At 43.2% G+C, this 22,879-nt stretch overlaps 1 protein-coding gene across 1 annotated transcript in view; it reads left to right on the top strand.

Moving 5' to 3' along the window:
* The window catches only part of LOC124743683, a 43,167-nt gene extending 31,564 nt beyond the window's left edge, over nucleotides 1-11,603 (top strand). Inside the window, exons 5-6 of the mRNA XM_047248859.1 lie at nucleotides 8,658-8,954; nucleotides 11,467-11,603. Coding sequence (XP_047104815.1) covers nucleotides 8,658-8,954; nucleotides 11,467-11,603 — 434 coding nt within the window. The remainder of the gene's footprint in view (nucleotides 1-8,657; nucleotides 8,955-11,466) is intronic.
* Nucleotides 11,604-22,879: the final 11,276 nt, after the last annotated feature.

Genomic DNA, 22,879 nt, shown 5'->3' with positions numbered 1-22,879 from the left:
CAAATATCCTTCTGAACATGTAGTTTTAGATCTTGCGTGATTTTGCATGCCACGCAAGATAATCTCTGGTGCTCTTTCCAAAGTCAGTGTTCAGATTCCTCGGCAACTCTCCGTCTGGATCTATGACAAGCTAACTACTTCATTTCGATGTATTATTGACTTCTTCGTTATGGAAGGACTAAAAAAAGACTACGTACACAAAATTTTGGAGCGTTTAGAGAAGATTAAAAAAAACAAAGTTTATGTGACACATAGGTCATAGGTGTACCCTCCACCTGCTCGTGGCCCGTGAAGGTTTCGGCGCCAGCGATGTACTGAGGCTGTGTGATGTTTTGGAGACGTTACTCAGGTGCCAGCTGGCTGCTAATGATAGTGCAACACACTCGAAACAAGTGGGTGTCTCACAAATAATGTTTGCAGCCTCAGGCTAACAGGCAACCACCTCACCTGGGGAGTCTGCCAGTGTCTGGTACACTCAACAACTCGTCTCCCTCCCGTAGGAGGCACGCAGCACCTCTAAAACAGGGCCCATCCCACAGCACTTTGAACACCGTCTCTGAACGCCAGTGCAGATAAGACCTTCATACATGTGCGACACGTGCCTCATATAAAAAAAGTGTTCCTTCTTATCTTCTATAAACGCTCTAAACTTCTGTATACGTAGTTTTTTTTTCAGACCTAGTCTAAGGCTTGTTTTAAAAATGGCGAATGGTTTCTGCAACTTAACGGCTTCAGACAAGCTAATGTTTAGTCAATACTGTAACGTGTAGTGTTCTACATTTCTCATCTATGATCCTGGCATTATACTGTTCGTATTTACTAATTTTCTTTGACGAATAATATTTCGATTTGTAACTGAACAGTTAATTGTACGAAATACACAGTTAATATTATACTTAGAAATGTTGATACTATGAACTGTAGTAGGACTGAGGAAACACAGCTATCGCACCTGTCTGCTAAACAACTCTATTTGTTTGAATCACTATATTTTTTAAATTTATTATTTTATTCTCGTTGCTGGACTTTATCTCTTACTCGATCATCTATCTATCGTGCACCAGGCATGAAACGAGTTGTAATCGTTTAATTCTCTCTTTGTACCTGCCTGATAACTACTTGTTCGGTAGGGAGTAACTCCATTTAAATGAGAGGAAGGGGGGACAGTGGGCTTGTGCTCTCTCAGCGGAAAAATTATTTATGCCTGTCGTTGTCACTCTTGACCGCTTCAGGCAATCGAACTTGCAGGGTTTTAATTGGTAGTAAACCGACTAATTAAAAAACTAAGGTGGTCGAAAAGGGTTACAACACATAAAGAAGTAAGTTATCATAAGAATATGCGTATATTAGAACCAGGGACTGTAATACTGCGAAGAACGGCCTTTACAAAATTTCGGCTGCAGCCGATAATTTACTGCAGACACTCATAAGAATAATAGTGGCACATAAACGGAAATACGCATTGTTAGCAAGTTACTAAACAAGCAGATTCTTACCCCATCTGTTTCTAGACTCAGCTGCACTCGGCAGCAAGTCTATAAGTATGACTGAAATTGTTATGGACACCGAGAACAAACGTGTGAGCTGTAGTTGACGTTTCAATTCCTCGCGATTTGCGACAAGATATTACAGAATGAGCAGCGACAAGAGCTTACAGAGTTGTGGACAACTAGCCGTTTGTCTGGAAGCTAACTTTAAGCCCGACATTGAAGATATCTTCAGGGGAAAGTTGTCATGATAATCCCGAGAGATCGGAGAGATCGTGGCAGTTCGGTCGAGATAGGGAGGGGGGGAGGGGGGGGGGGGGAGGGAGGGAAAGTAGAAACTGGTGCGAATCTCTTCTGAGCACGTGGCGATGTTGGAGACGGCTTGCGACATCCAGCAGGCTGCTACAACGGCCCTGTCTGAAGGAGTTGCCCTCGCCACTATTAAAACCGTGGTCCTTTACTTTCGGCTGTTTTACCCATCACTGTCCAGCAGAACTAGATGCTTGCCCACAACAGACCAACGTATCAGGAACTGAGTCCTGATTTGCTGTCGCTGCCATTGTGTAAAATCAACTAAATCGCAAATCCGAGGCTACAGATGTCAACAATACTTCCTGTGTGAGGACTATCTGACCCAGTATCGCAGAACCACCTGGCCTATCCCAATTACAAACAAGACCAGTCCAAGTTGCAAATTTTTATTTTTTATTCATTGGATGACTTGTTTCGGACCGAGACCCATTTTCAAATCACCATAACATAGTCGAAAATGGCATTTCCGAAGATGTCAATAACGTGCAACGAATATTTACAGCGCATACAGATAACTCATCGAATGAACAAAAACTTGGAACGGTTTTTCGTTCACTGATTACCAGAAGTTGCTGACCCAAACTACTGCATCATACTGGAAGTTCGTAAAAACACCCATGTTAACTGTGTCCAAACGTACAATCCTTGCACAACTGCATCATCTACACAGCCTCAACTCGAATGATCTAATAAATATAAAGTAAACGCATTATTCACTACACTAAACTTACATTCCCCATCGCAACAACTCCATGCGCTGCAATCTCACCATCAAAGATATTGAGTACAGACCCACAGTTTTCCACACCATCAGTCGAACTCACCTTCATCATCCCAACAGTTTCTTGTCTCGCATCCCTAACATGAAAGACATCCAGTTTAGAACCACTGTTTTCCACAACATTCACTCTCTTTCAACGTCCACATATCGTCGAACATATGACGATAACAGCCCCATTACCTTCCATTTTAACATCCAAGTCACCTATTCCAAAAAGCAATCCCACTTTTTCTTCAGCCACATCAAAACATCAGCTTAAAACATATACTTGTTTCGCCACATAAAACGCCAAGACAAAGCAGCAGCACAGCATTCCATCCATACGTCAGTTCCATCAACTCCAACGAGATCTGCATCACTCACATGTTATCTCAATGCTACCACTATACCTTAACGAAAATTGTTACATGCACATAATACAGTACCAGTCACTCTACACTCTACAAAGCACAGATAATTGCTACAACATACAATCAGATGGTATTGCCAATGGGTGCTTCTGAGACATCCTGAGACCAGCGCCTCATTCTACAGACCAAAATCCTTGGGATTGGTGACACACATGAACAAAAACAGTGCCACGTTTTCCATAAACTCAACAATTTATTTAAAAGGATTCATTCTCCTCTCGTGCATAACAACCACACGTTGCCAAACAACCTCAAAAAGCCAAACTCAGTGCCTCATGTCTTCAAGATATCCTCACTGTACCTAATGACTGCTCGACAATTCGGTACATACAATGTCGCACAAATACGACCATCCCTTCTCTTGCTCCCAGTTTAAAATAACTGTCCATAACGCCACAAAACGAATTAAATGTAGCATTTACAACACAAGACTATAAACGACATGTTCCATAAAATGCTGATGAGAGGCAGCTCATGACTCCATTACTTTCAACCATCTTTAAACAAACAAAAAAAAAAAAAAAAAACTCTTATTTCCTACTAGCTCTAGTCAAGTTGTGTGATGTCATACTGTATGCAAGTTTATATCCCACGGCTCACATATGATTTAAGGGTAGTGTCTTTGTATACTAATCAAAACGTCATGGGACCCAGGTTCAAACCTCACTACTGCTTAAATTTAGAATAAAAATCATCAGTAATGATGGATGGGCGGATACAGCTTCAAGGTACTCTTTCCCCTGCTCCTAAAACCCTGAAAAGTCAGCAGTGCTCAAAGGCATGAGAATGCAGAAGGTAATCGGAACCACTGGTGTCTGTCCACAGGACATGTGGCCTATAATTGAAAAGTGGTATGATGACTCCTCCATCGGCGAAACGTTCCGCACTAGTCGCCCATTCTGATCTCTGGGAGCAAACTGCCAAGGGCCAGGTGTCCCAATGAATAATGTTCGCTGTATAGTTCCTTGTCTGACACATCACGCTTCTTTTGTCACTGTAAATATTACTCAGCAGCATATCTTCATCTGCCTCGATAACTTCACCTCTTGGTGTAACCTCTACTACCTCAAAATCAATTATGTTGAAAACCCAAGGAATTATTACAATAAATACCACCAATCATTTCTCTCTCCCTAACTTCCACCATGGCACACATAAACATGACTGTGTGGTGGTACTCTCTTCAAAAGTAAGCTGGTTCGAATCCAGGTGATGGAAGAAATTTGCATTGCTGGTATTTCCCCAGTAATGGGAGGAGGAATTGAAGCATAAAGTTTCTCATCACCAGACCTCGTGTCAGTGTTCTACATTACATTACCTCTCCTCAGTGTATCATGATACACTGATGACGCTTGTGACACTGTTGAAGGTGACACATGTGGTGTCGACGATAATCGCCTGCAGCAAATCGTCAATCGACCACCGCAGAGATGCTGTACACGTAAGCAGCATCGCCACCGCCTATGAGAAAGAAGTAGTAAGCCACTCCTCCTGTAGCTTCGAGGCGCCACACACGACAAGTATTTCCAGCTCTGCCAGTGCCTGGTACGAGTTCTGCCAGAGTCCAGCCTGACTTCTGTTCTGTCCACGAGGGTATCAACAGTTCCATGACGACTGCAGAGAAGCGACGAATTTCTGCCTTCAGAGTGCAGTGTCGGCGTAACGTCACTCAGTCAAGCCTAGGCCAAGCATGCACGTACAGAGAGTCGAGGGCCAACAACAGACACATATTTGGCACAGTTGTAGTAAACGTTCAGTGCTCATCATCTGCAGACTTGCACTGTAATGCCGCTCAGTGTTTTCAGCAGCTCCTGTGTATTTGAACCCCAATTAATACCACACGTGCTCCCGCAGTCACAGCCGCGAGGAGTTAAAAATAAGTTTATCGCTTTCCAAACAACAAGGCGTTCTTTTCATTGACTGTTTCATTTATGTACTTGTAAATTTATTAAAACCATGACACAACAACATGTGTGTCGGAAGTGGATGTTAAGCTCTTAACGCATCCATTATAGTCATGTACACTCAACAGATAACTTCGAGTCACAGTTCTCTCACAATGCAAGGACAGTGCCCAATTACGTGGAGGAAGATAAGCGCTTGCAGTAAGGCGGTGGACTTGCTGCTCCATTCCTCTCTGCTGACATGGGCAGAGGACTCTCACTTTCTTATATCTTGGAATAATCACGGAACCCCAGCCTACAACAAACTCAAATTAAAAAAACAGCAAACTCTACAATGTGGGGATTCCATCATCCAGCCATCCTCTGTACTTGGAAAAAACCCACTGAACGAGGCGATGCTGTGGTAAGCTGGTGACTACAAACTTGATTTTCGACCAAATTTAGTTTCTCTGCGATGTCCCTACTCAGCGTAGGGTGAATGACACGACGGTTCCTATGGATGGACGCAGCTGTCCTGCTTCCCCGTTCTTCCCAATTCTGGGTTATGCTCTAATAGCTGTTTCACCAACAGGACGTTAACCCCTGATCTTGTTTCTTCCTTCGTCTTTCCAAAAACCTTAATTTCCCCAGTGTTACTTTCGCCAATATAGCTTGGATCTCAGCACTCTCAAAAATTTACCATTCCTTACAGTCTTAGAACACCTTGCACTCTGTATCATATTTTTGCTGTCTCAGACGCAACCTCTACCAGCTGATTACATTGCCCTCTCTTCTGAGGTTCCTCAGACTTTGTCACAAATTGCAAACGTTCCATAAACGTGGGAAACAAAAACAATTTTTCTCGCCTATCCTCTGGATACCTAGGCTTCTGGTGCGCCTATACCAACATGTCATACCCATCCTCCACTTGCCCGCCCCTTCTGTATCCTATTCGAGTGGAACTTCAGCTGGCTGGTTCTTCCTGTTCCAGAATAGTATGTAGACACTTACTCCTCCAACCAGCTATAATCCTAGCGTCTACGCCTCTTCAATATGTAGATGATCCCGCTTCCAGCCTCCTGACCACTGTCATCCCTCCCTCACACCTCTCTCTACCCACATCAACTTGTCAATCATACTTCCCAGCCCACTCCAACACCTTGAATACATATACCCTTTCTGGCCGGCACCTGCATCATACTGTATTACCCTCGTAGTAGTTATTGGGAACTGACTCCCAGTGACTTGCCAGAAGCAAGAGCCTTATCTTCCCCATAGCACCATCATCAACTTCAATGTACATGTGTTTATGTAGAGACGCTATGGCTTTTATTTTTTTGAAACCTATCATTTTATTCATTCTCCCCAAAAAGCAGCAAAGTTTCCGAACCTTGCGCACCACACGATAATGTGGTGGGAGTGGAATGAATAACAAAGAAAATGCAGTGTTTACGACAAAGTCGTGCATTCGGCTTTTCACAGACTGTGCCTGTGTATAAGAATCTTTCAGAACTTATTCGTCTTACTGGGTATACATTTGCGCTCAACACGCCAATGAGGTATACATTGGATGACGTGTAGCATATCAGTATCACTCTCCTTTGATTTGTACTCTGAACAGGAATAGTGCTCGAGGACAACGACCATCAGGACTTCTCAGAATGCAGTAGGTAAAGCAGTCATCAAGCTGAAGCCTGGTTTGGTCACCACAGTGCTGTCCTACTGCAGGTTGTCGTCACTCGCCGTCTTCCTACTTCTGAGCTACCTTACCCAGTTAATAATTGTGGGACACAGTTAATTATTGGGTCTCTGAACAGTTCTACAGTTCCGACATTTTCGATTTCCATAAATCAATGTCAGAGGTGAAAGAAGAGATAAGTGACAGAAGGAATCTCGGGAGCAATGCCTGAATCCCAAATCTCTGGAGTTGTAATCCCACATTCATCCACTCAGCAGCTGAGGCATATATGTCCCAATTGCATTTATTGCTGCATCATTATCATTACACAAGGTACGAATGAGACAAAGTAATTACATTTTTTGCGTGTTTTTGAATGTATGCAAACAGAGTATTAACAGTAACTCGTTCATTGTGGTAAAGGAACTCCCAAAATCGTCAGTTAATGTATTTTGTTGTGCTTTTTCTCGACAATCTCGTGCTAACGAAACAAACTGGTGACAAATATGCTCCATCACTTTTTTTTACGCTGCGTGATGGGGTCACTAAGTTCACGGAGGAAAGTGAAATATCACAAAGACGAGAATTCAGCCTGCATCCTATTTCTTTGTACAGGACGCCTATGGAGTTATGTCAAAAGAGTATATTCTATATGGACGTAGTTAGATATAAAAAAAAATACGTATCCAACGGATCAGTGTATGGACGATCACACCTTCCTCAGATATCTATGTGTCTCGCTGTCCCCCTTGCTTTATTGCGGATCGTTCTAGTAATTCTGCTTAGAAAGACTTCTTCAACACTTGTGTCAATTTTCCATTAATCTTTCAACGTTGAGCCACAAGCGGCTTTATTATTCTTCATATTCAGTTATTTGCGTGGTAAGATCAAAAGTTTGTCATGACGATTTCAAAAGGTTGTTGAGGTGGTAATGTTGGGATTTCGTGGTAACCACTTTAATGTGGCTTTAAATGCTGCAGAACCAAATAATCCGAGAATAAGTTGTTCATTAAGAAACCCACACATCTGAACAACAAAACGAGACTCAAGCTCCTTCCTTCTACAACCACACAAGATCCGTGACTGCCTTGTCATGGAGCTGAGATACTGAAAACTTCTGTTGTACAGAGAAATGGAAGTTTCCATTCATGTAAGCTTCAAAAGAATGTGGTCCTAACAGGTATTCTGATCACACAATGGCCCACATAAGGTGAGGTATGTTCCTTTCCAACTCTTGGTAATATGGGTACTTTCCTTAGACAAGAAAACAATTTTTTCCTGATCAAACAGTGGTATATGGCACATTTATACGTAAACAACACTCTTGAGCGAGACATGGCAGAAGTCACCACAACAAAGTACGGTAGGTTACAAATCGTTGCTCCACACCATTGTCAGATAATTCAGTAACAAGCATGGGCCTAAATCCTTTCGTATTCATATTTTTTCAGTGTGGTCGTGCATTGTTGAAGAAGATGCTTGAAGTCCAACTACTCTTTTGCAAATGATTTTCATTGGAGACTGCTCATCTGATTAAGAGTGGGTGACACACGTTTCCTGTCACTTTTTATTGCTTCCAATACGTGGCCTGTCTTTGAGACAGCCTGAAAATACAGGACATTTATCTCAATCAGGCATGGCTACTTTACGAGGGGGACTGAGGCAAATGGTCTCATCATGCGTTACATAGTTTTTCCTATCTGCGGACGTTCATGAACCCACGAATCCTCCACTAATCCCTCCTTTACAAGATGGATTCGGAACTCAAAGACTGCAGTGCTGAAACAAAAATATAATTCTGATAACGTTGTTTTTTTCCATGCAGGACTATCAATAAAACCTATTTACTTCCTTATTTTTACTATGTCAAGAGCGATACAGGGACTTCTTGGGCACCCTGTAGATGAAACAGACGTGCATAGTAACAATGATACCTGTCTTTGTTAATACTCTTACTTTGTGTTGACATGCCGCCTTACATAGTTCTGGGTAACTGAACCAGGGTAATGTGGGTAAACGACGCCCAGGCTCGTCACCCAGAGAAGACTTTGGATTCAGCTGCCTGCAGTGTACGGCCACCACCCACTTGCTGTCGTTTTCTTGCAGACGAGGAGTGGCAGCTGGAGGACAGAAGCCACGATACGCTCTCCGTGGACACTGACTGCGTGCAGCTGTTGGTGAACGCCCTGGACCACCCCACGTGTCCGCTGGAAGACCTGCCACTGGAAGCCGTGAAGCAGCGCGAGCGGTGCCGCGAGCAGCTGTGGGACGACGTGGTGCAGAGGTGGCCCCACATACCCGTCACCAGCTACCTGGCCTACACGCAGAGGGCAAACGTCAACCTCTGTCTGCTGGCCTGGATGGCTGTCAACTCGTACGGCATTTGTCAGGACGTCCCGTTCAGTATGATACAGTGCGTGCACGATGCTCGCTGCTATTTCGATAGTCCTGATGATCAATCATGTCTGCAGTCGAACGCTACAGAAGCAATCTGCTCTGTTTCCAGAGCTATTCTGTTGCTAAAGTGTCATGACTTTTCCTCCATTAAGACTTCCCATAATTGTACGTACACTACGTTGGGATCTCTATGGGTCTATAGTAGGACTAGTATACTGGATCAAAAGCTAACAGAACAAACACTGAACTACAAAAACAGTTTAACCAACGCCACGTTGAAATACAAGGATTTTAAAATCGACAGCTTGAAGCCTTTAGAAATCTCATTTATACTGATAAATATCATTTTCCGTTTTTCGACTGCCGGAGTATACATGTACCTTCCCCAGTTACGCAACTTGCCTGGAAAGATACTCTTGTCCTTTCAGATCACGTGCATAGTCCAGATCCTGTGTTCTGAGGTCGTGTATCGTATGGCAGGCGTCCCTGACTTACCAACAGCAGTGCTGATAGACAGCGCCCTCACACTTCTCAGCTGTTTCTGGCTGAACTCGTTCTGCTACCACATGTACGCTTGTGTTCGCCATCTCAGGCTTCCTAACCAGCTACTACCTGCTGAAGTAAGCCAGTTATTCCGTCGTGAGGTGCTGTGTGTGCTTATACCGTGGAGTATAGTATGTGTGGCAGCTGTTGCTTTGGAAAAGACGAGTAAATATTACCTGATCTACAGTCGTATGGTAGTCCTTGCAGGGATTTCAGTGTCTGTGGCATTCAATTTGGTTTGTCTCGGACTGCTTGGATACATGTACCTACGTAATCGGTGCTCCATGCGGCGACTCGAAATTGTTGATAACAAGAAATTTGCCTCAAAGAAGGAATGTCTTTTTATGTCAGTTAAAGCCATTATATTAAGTGGAACAGGAATTATTACTAGAATTGGGTTCCACCAGGCTCAGGGAATAGCGCAGTTAGTGTACTATATGCATCTAGTTACGATGGTGCAAGGACCAGTGCTCTTCGTCTGTTTCGTTTGCAATGGAACGACGCTCCCCGTACTGAAGAACAGGATACTTCTTTGGTGGAACCCAACCAACATCCCTGCAGGTCTAGAGCTATGTTCAGCAGCCGAGAGGAATCTGGCCAGGAGAAACAATGAACAGTCTCCCTTTTCAGAATCCTCGCTGTAGGCTCCTTCAGTATTTTTCGCAAATAGCTGCCTCCACACTACACTGCATTAAACCCAGCAATAAAAATGGACTCTACCTGGTATGACAATATCAAATGTCATTAAATCTGATATCGTACAGCCAGTACTTCTCTTTCCTAACGTCTCCTTCATTTATAACTGTGTGCTTATTTGTGAGTGGTAGCCTCTGTCTACCTATTCTAATGCACTGAGACTACTTACTAAAATTGTTGGGAAATGCTTTGTGCATACAACAGGCTGCGTCAATCACACGGCATGTTATATACAAGTAAAACGCAGCACGTTGTCGGAGGAATTCCCGTTCGTCAGTGTCATCTACCGTGGCGATGGTGCATTTCTGGACACATGTTCGTATGACGTCTTTTCTCCGTTTTCCGTCGAGGATCTGTCTTTGCAGTTTGTCGATTTTATTAATGTATAATGTATGATATTAGTATATATCATATTATGTCTGAAACAAAGAAATTTTCCATATGTGTGTGAAAGATGTACTTTTACATGATTTGTAATTCAAGTACCATGACAAGAGACATTCAGATACTTATAAAATCAAAAGAGAGGGGCGAATGACTGAAGTGGTGTGTGCATGAAAGTGTAAATGGGTTTGTTGAGCTTATTAGTGGTTCGATTACATAGAGTGGCTCAAACAGGTATGGTAATAAAGTAACAGATGACTTGTGTGAAATGTGGCTTGAAGTGAACGCAAAGTGTCGAATGGCAGAGTTATGAGATCAGCATTATTGGGTTTGTGAGACAAGATGGTGATTTGTTAAGCTAGAGGTTTGTAAGGGTACTATGGCAGATGTTAAAAGTTAATGTTCCATGTGCCACTCTTGGGCAAGGAAGAACATTACTTAAAGGCGTATTTACAGAAACAGTACTGTGGAAGGATAAACTTGTGCCAGTACTGTGAGTCCTGGAAAACATGTGCCATAGTAGCTTCACTAGAAGCACACAGTACGCCGAAATTGTTTTGATTCATAATCAATAGACGATCTCCCATTTGTTCAAATAAAACCTGAGTGGGCAAAGTAAAGGAGTGTCTGTGTCAATTTAGTATCCAGCCCAACCGAAAATCCTGTGATAAATGGTACTACGTGGAGTGATTGTCGTGAATTTTGCATTTACCAGCCACCCGCAGTGTTAACCGCGATTTCCGTGCTGGACGCAGTAGAACCAGAGGCCGCAGCGCCACGAGGGAGGCAGGTGCCGGGTGCAGCCCGGCTGGCCGCAGGGGGGCGCCGGCAGCTCAACACATTCTGTAGAACCGTTTGACGAAGATTTGCAGGCCGTGCGCCTCGATTCTGTCAGCGCAGCGCCAAGCCAACCCTGGCCCGCTCTGCGTGACGTCACGAGAGCGCGCCGCGGCCTTCTCTTTAGGTGGTGGCGGCCAGAGCCGACACGGGGCCTACCCACACAAGCGTCCTGCACCACCGGGACACGCGTAAAGTCAGCCCGACACAGTGGTCGCCAGCCGAGCCTCGACCCGCTGGAAAGTATCGAACCTCATCGCTCGAAAGCCAGTAGTTAACGGCCCTCATGCTACCTACTTACCCCCAGGCAAGATCCCGAGTTCCGACTGCAGTACTGGGAACATTCACAGCCGAGCCCAGGAAATTACTTTCGACTGGCTGTACGAAATACACAGTTCAAACTCAACAGAAAGACGGTCACTCAATTTGGATAACAAACTGAGATTATCGCTATCCAATTACCCCAGCCAAGTCAGTCATTTGAGTCGGAGGACCACTACCACTTAGTTAACATAACCGAGTTTTCCCTGAGCTACAATTCGCCGTAAACGCCCACACTAATTACTATTTCAACATTCGCAGATAACGACAGGAAAGCTCTTAAGCGGTAATAGATGCGCGCAAACGAGAAGGCGTTTTGAAACTCGAGAACACTGTGCGTCGCGACACAGAACTCCGCTCCAGAGCGCCCGCGACCCGCCACGTCGGCCACACGGGCGCCGACGGCCAGCTTTCGATTCCCCGAGCTCCGAGCCTCTCCACGAAATCCTTCTACACGTGGGCCTTTCAGCCAATCAGGAGCAGCAGAGGACTGCAAGCCCCACCACTGGCCACTCCCTGCTGCTGCTTACAGCCGCTGCTGTCACGTTCTGGTCTTCAAAAAGGCGAACCAGCGAGCAGATATGGGTGGTCAGGGAATCAGCTGTTACAACCCTTTGACTCGTGGGGTATCAAGCATTAACTTCTGCAACCGATATACCTATTAAGGGCTTTCCTCTGATATATCTGGGGACAAGCATTCTCGCAGCCGAAACTGCTTGAACTGTTGTTACATGTACGTAGTTGTTCGACAGCACACGTGTTACTCAGACGATGTCTCCTGCAAAGTGCATCATGCGTAACTCGCGCCACTGCCGTCAAATGCAGCATTGTCAGAGCGACTCAGACTTGGGATCCGCAGTCTGCACAACCGCCACACTTGAGACAGGGACGACCAACTCGCATCTGCCGAGGCTAAAGGCACAGGACTCAACGCTGACTGCGAGCGCTCTCAAGCAGAGCGGGGGGGACTATGGATCGTCCTGTTTCCGATATGCAACAACAGTTTTCAGCGCACCAGACTGAAGCAGGCAACTCTGTCTCCACCAGATCTCCAGAAACGCAACGCTACGCGAACTAGCCGAAAACCCGGACAAGAAACCCGAAGTAAACAGGCAAAGCCGCCACAAACACGATACTCCAATTACAAAAACTTTACACTCATCCAAATACATCTCACGAAGAACAAGGTTTACAACTGGTTGGATGCAGATTGAATTAAAGCACATCTAACACAACTTATGGCACTTTAGCAAACCCTGCAATAAACTATAAACCTTGAAGGTGGCAAAGAAACCGCCAAATCGTTGTAACCTGCACTAAAACAGTTTCCTGGGCAACCAAGTCGTTCACAAAAAAATCCGAAAAAATTTGCCAACATCACAACACACCCATAAGATATCGAAACCCGAGAGAACAGTTTGAGTTACTTACCGATCTGAAGCAACAGTAACAGAAATCACACCGCACGCCAAACAGTAAGCAAAAGAGAAACCACACAGACTCACGCTCGCCTTTGTGATAACCAATTTTGACCGTGATACAACAAACGAAAAAACTGAAGGGGACCTAAAGGTACCGGGAAACTAAATCAAAATTCCCCGCTATTGCTTCCAGTCATCTATAGTTACAAAGAACCAACTAACAAGCTACTTGTTCACCATTTCAGAATGCACTGTGTACCTCACAGGGTTGGACTATTTAAACACTATCTCCTCAATAACAGCTACGTCCATATTGCAACACTTTCCAATAAGCCACGAAGAGCTGCGATATAAAGAGAAATGTGAAGAACGGAGTCGAGCACATCGAATTTTTAATGGCAAAATAGACCCGAAACAAGAAGCACCAAAATGCAGGAGCTGCAACACTGATAACGTTAATAGTGATGAGAGTTGCAAAGAAAGACCAAAACAGCCTGTCTCAGCAGACAAAACTGAATACATTAAGCGCATTGATGAAACTATCACGGTCTTCATCCAAGAATGTCACGAAAACAATCAAACGGAAAACATACTCTGAGTCTTCACTACAGCCCTTCCCAACATGATATTTGAAAGAAGGGAAACAATAACAGCAGTTTCTAAAAACCTCCTACTACGTTCTTTGGCGAACACGGATCCACGTCTATATCGCCATATTGATAGACAAGGAGGCCAATGCCCAACCTGGCCTGAGACACCAGGAAACAAGAATTAACCTTCACATTCAAGCCTAAGAAAGATATTGCCACTATCTGCATTGTCAACACACTGGGTTTCTGCTCTAAAAACAAACTCCCTAAAGGCATAGTAAGAGAAAAAGAAGTTGGCATTATAGTCGCAGCACGTACCTCATGAGCAGGTAGAGAAATCAATCTAGAGAACTGTATCTGTCACGCAAACCAGACCGTAGTAGAAGCTGAGATAGATGCTTCATAGTCTTTCATATAAAACACCACAACGATGTATCCTGCCGAGGAACCGCCAACTGATCTCGTTAATTATATACCCTCATTGTGCCCAGCTAAAGGAACAGGAGACTCAGTGTTAGGTCTGCGATATTTGCTGAAAAATTGAACAAGAAAGATATTAAACTTGTTGTAGCCATTTTGAATCACGCTAGACTCAGAAATGACTCGCCGCCTTTTATCAATCACTATGGCACTTCTATCTTAGGACATATACTACGTACAACATAGCTACCCAGATTCTGAAGCTACACTGAATTTGGCGACTGCATAGCTAACGAATACCTATCATTTATTATGCTGTGAATCACAAAAACTAGGAAAAAACTTAAAACGATCATAAACTCACGAAATCGGATAGTCGAAAAAATCAGATTGATACGTTTTAACACAAAACCTAACCAATCAACTATTCAGACCACTCCTTAAGACTCCTGACGCACATAAGAAACAAAATTAAACAGTAGGGAAATTCTGTAGACCATACGGCACTAACCAAATGGATATGCTACGATTGGCTTCAACGTTTTCAGTGACCTAATAAGAAGAGAAACCCACCAAATGATGCGCGAGGTAATCACAAGAATTAGGTCCCACAATAGAAGTAGTTTTTGGAAAAAAGTTCCAACAGGTCATAGCACACCATTTGCGAACAACCATCCTTAATAGCAGATGAGAATGTCATTGATTACTGACGACCTCAAAAAAGTTCCTCAAAGTGCTACAAAAACATTCACGGTCATCCGTGGTATCCAAAATTCGATGAAACCGACGAGGAAATAATATTCGAAAATCCGAATGCAACCGCTTAACATCCACTACTTTATAAGATTGACGAATATGAAATGGAAAGAAAGCAGCTCAGAGACTGGAGGCACTGGAAGATAACAAAATAAATCACTCCTTTCACAAGACACCTGCCTCAAACACATCAGACGTTTCTTCATCGCGGCCATGAAACTGAAAATAGTCTCTCTAAAATAGAAGCAAGCTAAAATCAAGATGATTTCCCAACCCGAAAGACCAAAAAACAACACCAAATCACAGGTTACCGTGCTCTCAGTGACAGGGAAAGCTTTCGAGACAGACCAAAGTTATTCAAGGAATAGAGCAACATAATGGCACAAGAACAAGCCGGGTTCAGCGGCAACCACAGCACAGGCGACCCGGTCCCAGGACTGAGCAGCAGAGCGACGCAGGCTGAACGCAACACGGCAGGCGCGACGCCGGCACGCTTTCTCGTGGACGGCGAACGCGCCTTGCATTGGTTGTGGCATGCTGGGCTGCTCTTTGAAACGCTACTTTTGAACTTCGCATGCCAAAGTGTGCAGCTTACTAAAAATGTTGCTGGAAACAGGTAAGTACAAGCGCTGCTTGGTGATCACCATTGGACAAGTATTAAGCCAGCTGCAGAGACGCCACGTGGGACAGTCACGTCTCCACTGCTACACACCAACAACACGGCTGACATCTCTAAAGGTCGAGGATCGAAAGAAGAGCCCTGTACACAGATGACACTGCGTACTGTTGTCAGGGCCAGACATGCGGCAGAATTAACGAGCAGGTCAGCCCCTTCACAAACATGCAGGAATCATCGCTAAGCAAGTCGAGTAGATTAAAATACAGTGGATCCACGAAATCTATCCTTCAGCACCAACCTGTGATCTTCAACTACCCCTACTTTAAATAAATATGTATTCCTCACGTCAACACAGAGAGATGTTGTTCCGCCCCTCAGTGTGAAGACTGGTTTTAAAAATAGCTCTCCATTCTAGTGTATAACTTGCAGGCCTCTTCAAGTACATACTGCAGCCCACATCCATCCCAATCTCCTTACTGTATCCACCACCTGGTCTTACTCTACGATTTTCACCCACACTTCACTTCAAAACTAAATTGGTTACCTGTCGACGTCTCGGAACGTGTCCTACCAACCGCCCCTCCATTTGGTCAGGTTGCGCCTCGCATGTTCCCACGTTTCTCGGGAATCCAAACTTATCTTCCTTGAGGTCGGCGTCTACCAGTTTTTTCATTCTTCTGTAAAGAATTTGTGTTAGTATTTTACAACGACGAATTATTAAACCGATAGTTCAGTAATTTTCACACCTACCAGCAACTGCTTTCTTTGGAATTGATAACATTACATTCTTCGACTATCTCATACGCCTGGCACAACAGGTGGGAGAGCTCCGCCGTGGCCGGCTCTCCCGAGGCTGCCTGTAATCCTGCCACAAGACTGTTTAGTCCCTGGGCCTCGTTTCGACTTAGATATCTCAGAACACTGTCAAATTTGATCTCGCACAGTTACATCTCCCACCTCATTTACATCCATGACCACTTCCTTATCTGTAATATTACCTTCAGTATGATGTATATCTGACACAACTACATTAGCTGAAAACAAAACCTATGTAATGTCATGACAGTAGATATTCTAAATATGTTGTGGCTATGCTATTGACTATACAAAGACATAGATCACTACACCATTCAGACAGCAGTTTCTCCTACATAACATGGCACTTACCTCCGACTTACACGGTTATGTTACAAATCCTTCGTATCATACTAGAGATTAGTTCCTAAGCATTTGTCTTAAGATGAACAGCGTCACTACATCATTAAGCGCATTTCCGATCAAAGAGTAACACGTTTGCTAGGGCACATTGCTGCTTGTACTAAACTTAAACATTTTCATTTTCACCTCTCCCCTGTCAACAGTGACTGTAATTGGGATCAGCAACTCAGAAACAGACATTCTTCAACAAAGTCAGTCTGAAGTACTCGACGAATGATCTTGACATTAACCCCGTGTTATTAAGACCTGACTTATCAGGTGCTGCAGATAAGTGATCTTATGTATTTCTGAAACATTAAAACTTAATTACGAAGCCTTTTAATTTTCTTGATCGCAAAAACACATTGCTTTACCATTCATTACACGTTTTGGTTGCCAGTCAACTATTGTTAGCTTGTAAAAGAAACAATAAACAGGGAATTGCGCCCGCATCTCGTGGTCGTGCGGTAGCGTTCTCGCTTCCCACGCCCAGGTTCCCGGGTTCGATTCCCGGCGGGGTCAGGGATTTTCTCTGACTCGTGATGGCTGGGTGTTGTGTGATGTCCTTAGGTTAGTTAGGTTTAAGTAGTTCTAAGTGCTAGGGGACTGATGACCATAGATGTTAAGTCCCATACTGCTCAGAGCCATTTGAACCATTTTGAAACAGGGAATTGCCTTAGATTTAACCAAATTTGACAAAGTTACGTAGTATTGCGTGGTGATATGCCAATCATGGTAAATACAATGTGGTTATGAATTCTGTAGGCTTGAACGCCATCATCTAATAGCATATCTTGGAACTGTGTAAGTAATTGGAAAGTACCTATCGGGTGAATGTGACTATTAAACTGTTTTCAGATATTAAAGAAATAAGCAAATAGAAATAATGAAAATGTACCATGCTGACTAATGAACCACATTTTCCATAGACAATTGGTTACACCAACGAAGTTACAGAGTTCAGCTCTCAACATATAGTAACAATCGAAACACACTCTTTCGTTAAGAATAAATGCGCTAGCCCAGCTTAAGAAGCAAAAGTAATTTAAGAAAGAGACACTCTCTCTAGTTACTTATATCGAAAATGAGTATGAGCAGAAATTAGTAAGTGTAGCTGCCTTTTTGGCCCTATCAGCTGTTCTCGACACTGCTTGGTGAGAAGCACTTCTTTAGAAATTCACGATTGTGTCGTAAATTTAAGGACTTACTTAACAACATGCTAAACAATAGAGCATTTCATATCCATTCTCACAATGACAGATGAAGTGTACTTAAGCCAAATGATAGTTTACTTCAAATGTCTGTTCTGAGTCCACTACCTCTTTGGTCTGTACATGCACAGCTTACCAAAAGTCTTCAAAAAAATTGATTTATATTGATGACATTTGCTTGGTGGCCCAGAGCCTCAACGTTTATGATGCTGAAACCTCTTTATTCACTGATATGGAAGTCTTAGATGTATACATCAAGAAATAGTGGCTCCACCTAAATCTACAGAAAATAATTGTATCTACATCACATCTATGCAGAAGACAGTCAGAATGCACACCAGAAGACAGATTCAGAGACCAAGTCTCGTTGTACTGCATTACACCATAATACATAGGAACAGCGCTAGATAGAACTCTTGACTTACAAGTAGCACCTGAACTCAAAACGAGAAACAACAGTCTTAAAAATTTGGTGGTATCTTATGGGGAGCTAATGCACGTGTTTTGAGATCCATAGCTCTAACCCTATCATAGGTGCTCTGTTGCTGAAGATTACTGTTCGACCAGGATCAATAGTGCTCATACTAAGAAGATAGATGTCCAACTGAATCAGGTATTATGGAATGTATTCAGAGTACAATCGCTCTAAGACTTCCTGTTCTCAGCATCATCCCACCCCCAGCTCTAAGAAACCAGCTCTCCTAAAGGTCTGGAAGAACATTCTGAAGAAATCCTCAGCCGGCCAGTCATTGAGATGCTCTACAGGCAGAACATCAACACTTGAAATCAAGGAAACCCTCATCATGCACAGCAGAAAACCTCGTTGTGTTCTCTTTGATTGTCAACCATTTATGGAAAATTCAGTGGAATCCGTCACCAATAGTCAACAAGCATCTAGTCAAGGACCCATTCATGCAGACAGGATTCGATATCCCTAGACATCAGTAGAGGATCTTGAAATGGATTAGCAGTGGAGAAGGCTGATGTGCTTATCTTAAGCATGGGGTGAGTGCTCTTTTTACAGACAATTCAATGTCGCTTTCTAAATATTCCAGTTTTAATGGCCTCAGTATTATCATAACAGAAACAGGGTCACATGTTGCAACATACTTGAGGCAGCTGCACGTCCTGCCCGCTGCTGTGACGTCACATGATCAAATCGTCCTAATTCCAGAGATCTCTTTACCCTCACATGTGCTGATTCGATTATTTACATGCTTAATCATCAGGATATGTAATTACCCAGGGGCTGTCTTCTGGATCCTGAGGTGTATGTCATAATTTCATCAAATAATTACATATGATTTATCAGTTATGCTTCTCCCATGGTCTTGGTCTCTGTATCCTGAAGCGAACTGGACTGTGGATACTGAAATAGTACTTACCGACGAGAGTCGCGGCACAGTGTCATTTTCACTATGTCTTCACTGCTTAGAAAGTGTGTTAACTGCCCTGTCGTCGTGCTATATAATTTTTGCATGTTATTGCATTAAGTCTTGGGATTTCGAGGTCATCTATACTGCAGAGAGGTATATAAACCATACAGCTCTATGATATTATCAGTTCGTTTCAGAATGCTACTATTTATCAGTACATACATGTTAGCTTATGGTTCAAAACATGTAAATGTAGGATTAGCATGAGATCGTGAGTGTGAAGTTATGGTAGAAACTGAGGATGTCCGTCGTAATGTAAAACACAATTTACAGATACGAGTTGGGGCGAGCATTGTTTGCCGATGAATCAAACTGAGAGGTTGATGACAACAGACTACGACCCTTTTCAACTTCCTCTTCACATGAACATCTGTAGCAATAAGGCAACCATCATCGACCTGTATAAAAGTGTCGTGAAGTTGTATTGGTTATGCAGTGCACTACGGATTGCAACAGACAAATACGGTGGCAAATATATGTGAAAGCGTTACTAAACGATGTTGTATGTTATGTAAGTGAATGTTGCATACAAGATGATTTAGAACAATATGTAAACATATGTATGCTTGCAGCACCAAGGGCTGCTACTATAATCCTATAAATATTGAAACTGTAGAGCCTGGTTTACAGACAGAGAACGGAGATACGTCGTTGCTCCTGTTGGATTGAACACAATGGAAGCAGAATTTATAGCATAAAAAAACCAGTTATTTAAAGAATAATACAGAGATATAAGACAGAGCGAATATTAAGAAATGAGTCAACAATTGTTTTTCTTATTTTGTGAATGTAAAAAAGTTAATAAACGAAGTTATTTAAAATGTGTATTTGTCTTTCATTGAAAGAGCACCAGTGCAAAACAAATATTATGCAAGATATTTACAGATATGATAAACACGTCATACTATTCTGCAAACCCTCAATCATACATACAGCAAATATATTCACTCATTGAGTGAATAGGGGCAGTATGGTACAGTGTGAAAAAATTTCGACGATATAAACACACATTTAAAACAGCTTAAGAAGGGTTCAAGTTACTTGCAAATACCCACATACTTAAAACAGAGATATGAGCAACTGAAGACGGTATTGACTTTGTAAGAGGAGGTCCAATAGTACTACCTTCAGGCTTTCTGTTAGGACAATGCCTAGCATTTGATGCTAAAAAGGTTTGCAAATCTGCCTGTAGATACACACATCAAAATGTATTACATCACATCGGTTCCGAGAGATCCAGAACCTGTACAGAAACCTGGAATAGAATCAAGATAAACATCATTTCCGCCCTTTTTATTGGTCATGAAAACGACACATTGCATATTGTTCCACCATACAGCGAGACCTTCAGAGGTGGTGGTCTAGATTGCTGTGCACAACGGTATCTCTAATACGCAGTAGCACGTCCTCTTGCAATGATGCATGCCTGTATTAATCGTGGCATGCTATCCACAAATTCATCAAGGCGCTGTTGGTCCAGATTGTCCCACTCCTCAACAGTGAATCGGCGTAGATCCCTCAGAGTGGTTGGTGTGTCACGTCGCACATTAACAGCCCTTTTCAATCTGTCCCAGCCATGTTCGATAGGGCTTATGTCTGGAGAACATGCTGGCCGTGAGATACAGGAGGATTCCAGTTACATTACGTTATAGTCAAGCAGAGGTTCCGAAATCAGGTTTTGGATTGTAATGCATACCCAGGAGCAGTTATAGACTCAGCTCACAATTTAATAGTGGTGAAGAGTAGACTGAGTTTGAAACATTAGTCAGGAAGAAACGATACGGAAAAAAGTGGAATACGTAAGTACTAAGTAATGGAGAGGCAAGCTTAAATGTCTCCGAAGCTACTGATACTGCAATATAGCGCATTATCCAGTTCAGTAGAATAAGAAGGACACTTCTATAAAGGGTGATCAGAGAGAAACGGTCCAGTGAACTAAGTTCTAAAATGCATACCTTATGAGCTATGAGCACTTTTTCACGTTCGATACTGTGGAACGAGCACTAAATAGTTTACCTCTCACTCTTTTTGACGTGTCAGTCCTTTTGTATTTCGTTCTTTGTACCTTACGAATATGTCTATAGTAGTGGAAAAGGCCAGTTACTCGTGTGCTGATAGCAAAGTTTAAGCATCCTCCACTCGACCGTCATTTCAGCATCGTCAGAGTTCTGAGGTGCAGCGATCATGGTTCATTAAGTTACTTCCTCAGTTTGCACACATACCTGCAAATCCATCGCTATCCTCCGGTGGAAATGATGAAAGTAACTGTGACTGTTCACATGTATGAGCTACGCGTGGGCATTATCGAGGCATTTCGAGCCATGGAACAGAGAATAATTTTAGGAACTGGAAAATATATTTTAGAAAATGCTACTTATTCCAGATATGGGCACAGAAGCTCAGGACGACTCGCGAGAAATATGCACAGACAGTCCAGTTACGCTGGATTCCCTGAAAAATTACAGCAATCTTAGATAAATAAGGGCATAAATGAGAACTGCGCAAGGGGGAGTGGCACCTCATCTTGTGCAGTCCTGCGAATGAATGAGGATACAAGCCGGCCAAAGAGCGAGCCCGAGAAACTGCAACAGGAAACTAAAGCGAAAATTTTGCCTCAGTGAGGAAATGACAGATGCAGCGCGAAAGAGAAGTGAGAAACGGTGGTCTGAAACCATGAAAGAGACTATGGCAAAAAAAATCTTTTTCAGCTGTTCAACATCGCCATTCTCCCATTTACCACTGTCGCCTAGTCTTACAGCTGTGTCGGCTGTGCAGGGGAGATTAAAGGCTCTCTCCAGCTTGCTGAGACAGTTGAGTCTGGTGGGCGTGGCGGAGGGGCGCGCGCCCGGAAACCGAGGGGTCACTCGACGAACTCTCCTCGGGTTATCAGCCGAGTGGCGGCGTCGTCTCGTCGCAACACTCTCTTATGCTATGGCTAGCAACTCGCGATCGCGTAAAAGCAGTGGAATTTGGGGTTTCTTCGCCGATTTAGGTGATGGGAAATCAAAGTGCAGCTGTCGTTCTAAGTGTGTTTCATATAAAGGAGGAAATACGTTTAATCTAGCGCGTCATGTTCGAGTGCTGCATCCGACAGTGTCATTGTCAGTCAGGCGCTTAGCGCCCCCTGCTCCTGAATCTTCCGATATTTCTTGCACAAATAACGCGGACAATCCGGAACCAACACCAGCAATTGTCAGAAGCGAACAGCAGTCGGTGCCAGAAAATAACAGTATCACTTCATTATCAGACAGCAGGCATCAATAACACAGGACATTACCTACGTATTTTTCGAAACCTCTTTCGAACAGAAGAAATCAAGAGATAGATTTCACACTTCTGGAGATTGTTGTAAAGGATTATTTACCCTTCAACATAGTGGAAAGCAAACATTTCCAAAGTTTTGTAGGCAAACTAAATGGAGCTTACAGAATGCCAGCTCGGAAGACCATTTCCAGTACACTACTACAACAACAGCACACCATTGTAAGAGTCAAAATAAA

This window comes from Schistocerca piceifrons, unplaced genomic scaffold (assembly GCF_021461385.2).
Source record: "Schistocerca piceifrons isolate TAMUIC-IGC-003096 unplaced genomic scaffold, iqSchPice1.1 HiC_scaffold_2510, whole genome shotgun sequence".
Taxonomy (NCBI): Eukaryota; Metazoa; Arthropoda; class Insecta; order Orthoptera; family Acrididae; genus Schistocerca; species Schistocerca piceifrons.
Note: the sequence above shows the minus strand (reverse complement) of the source record. Positions and strands in the feature narration are given on the sequence as shown.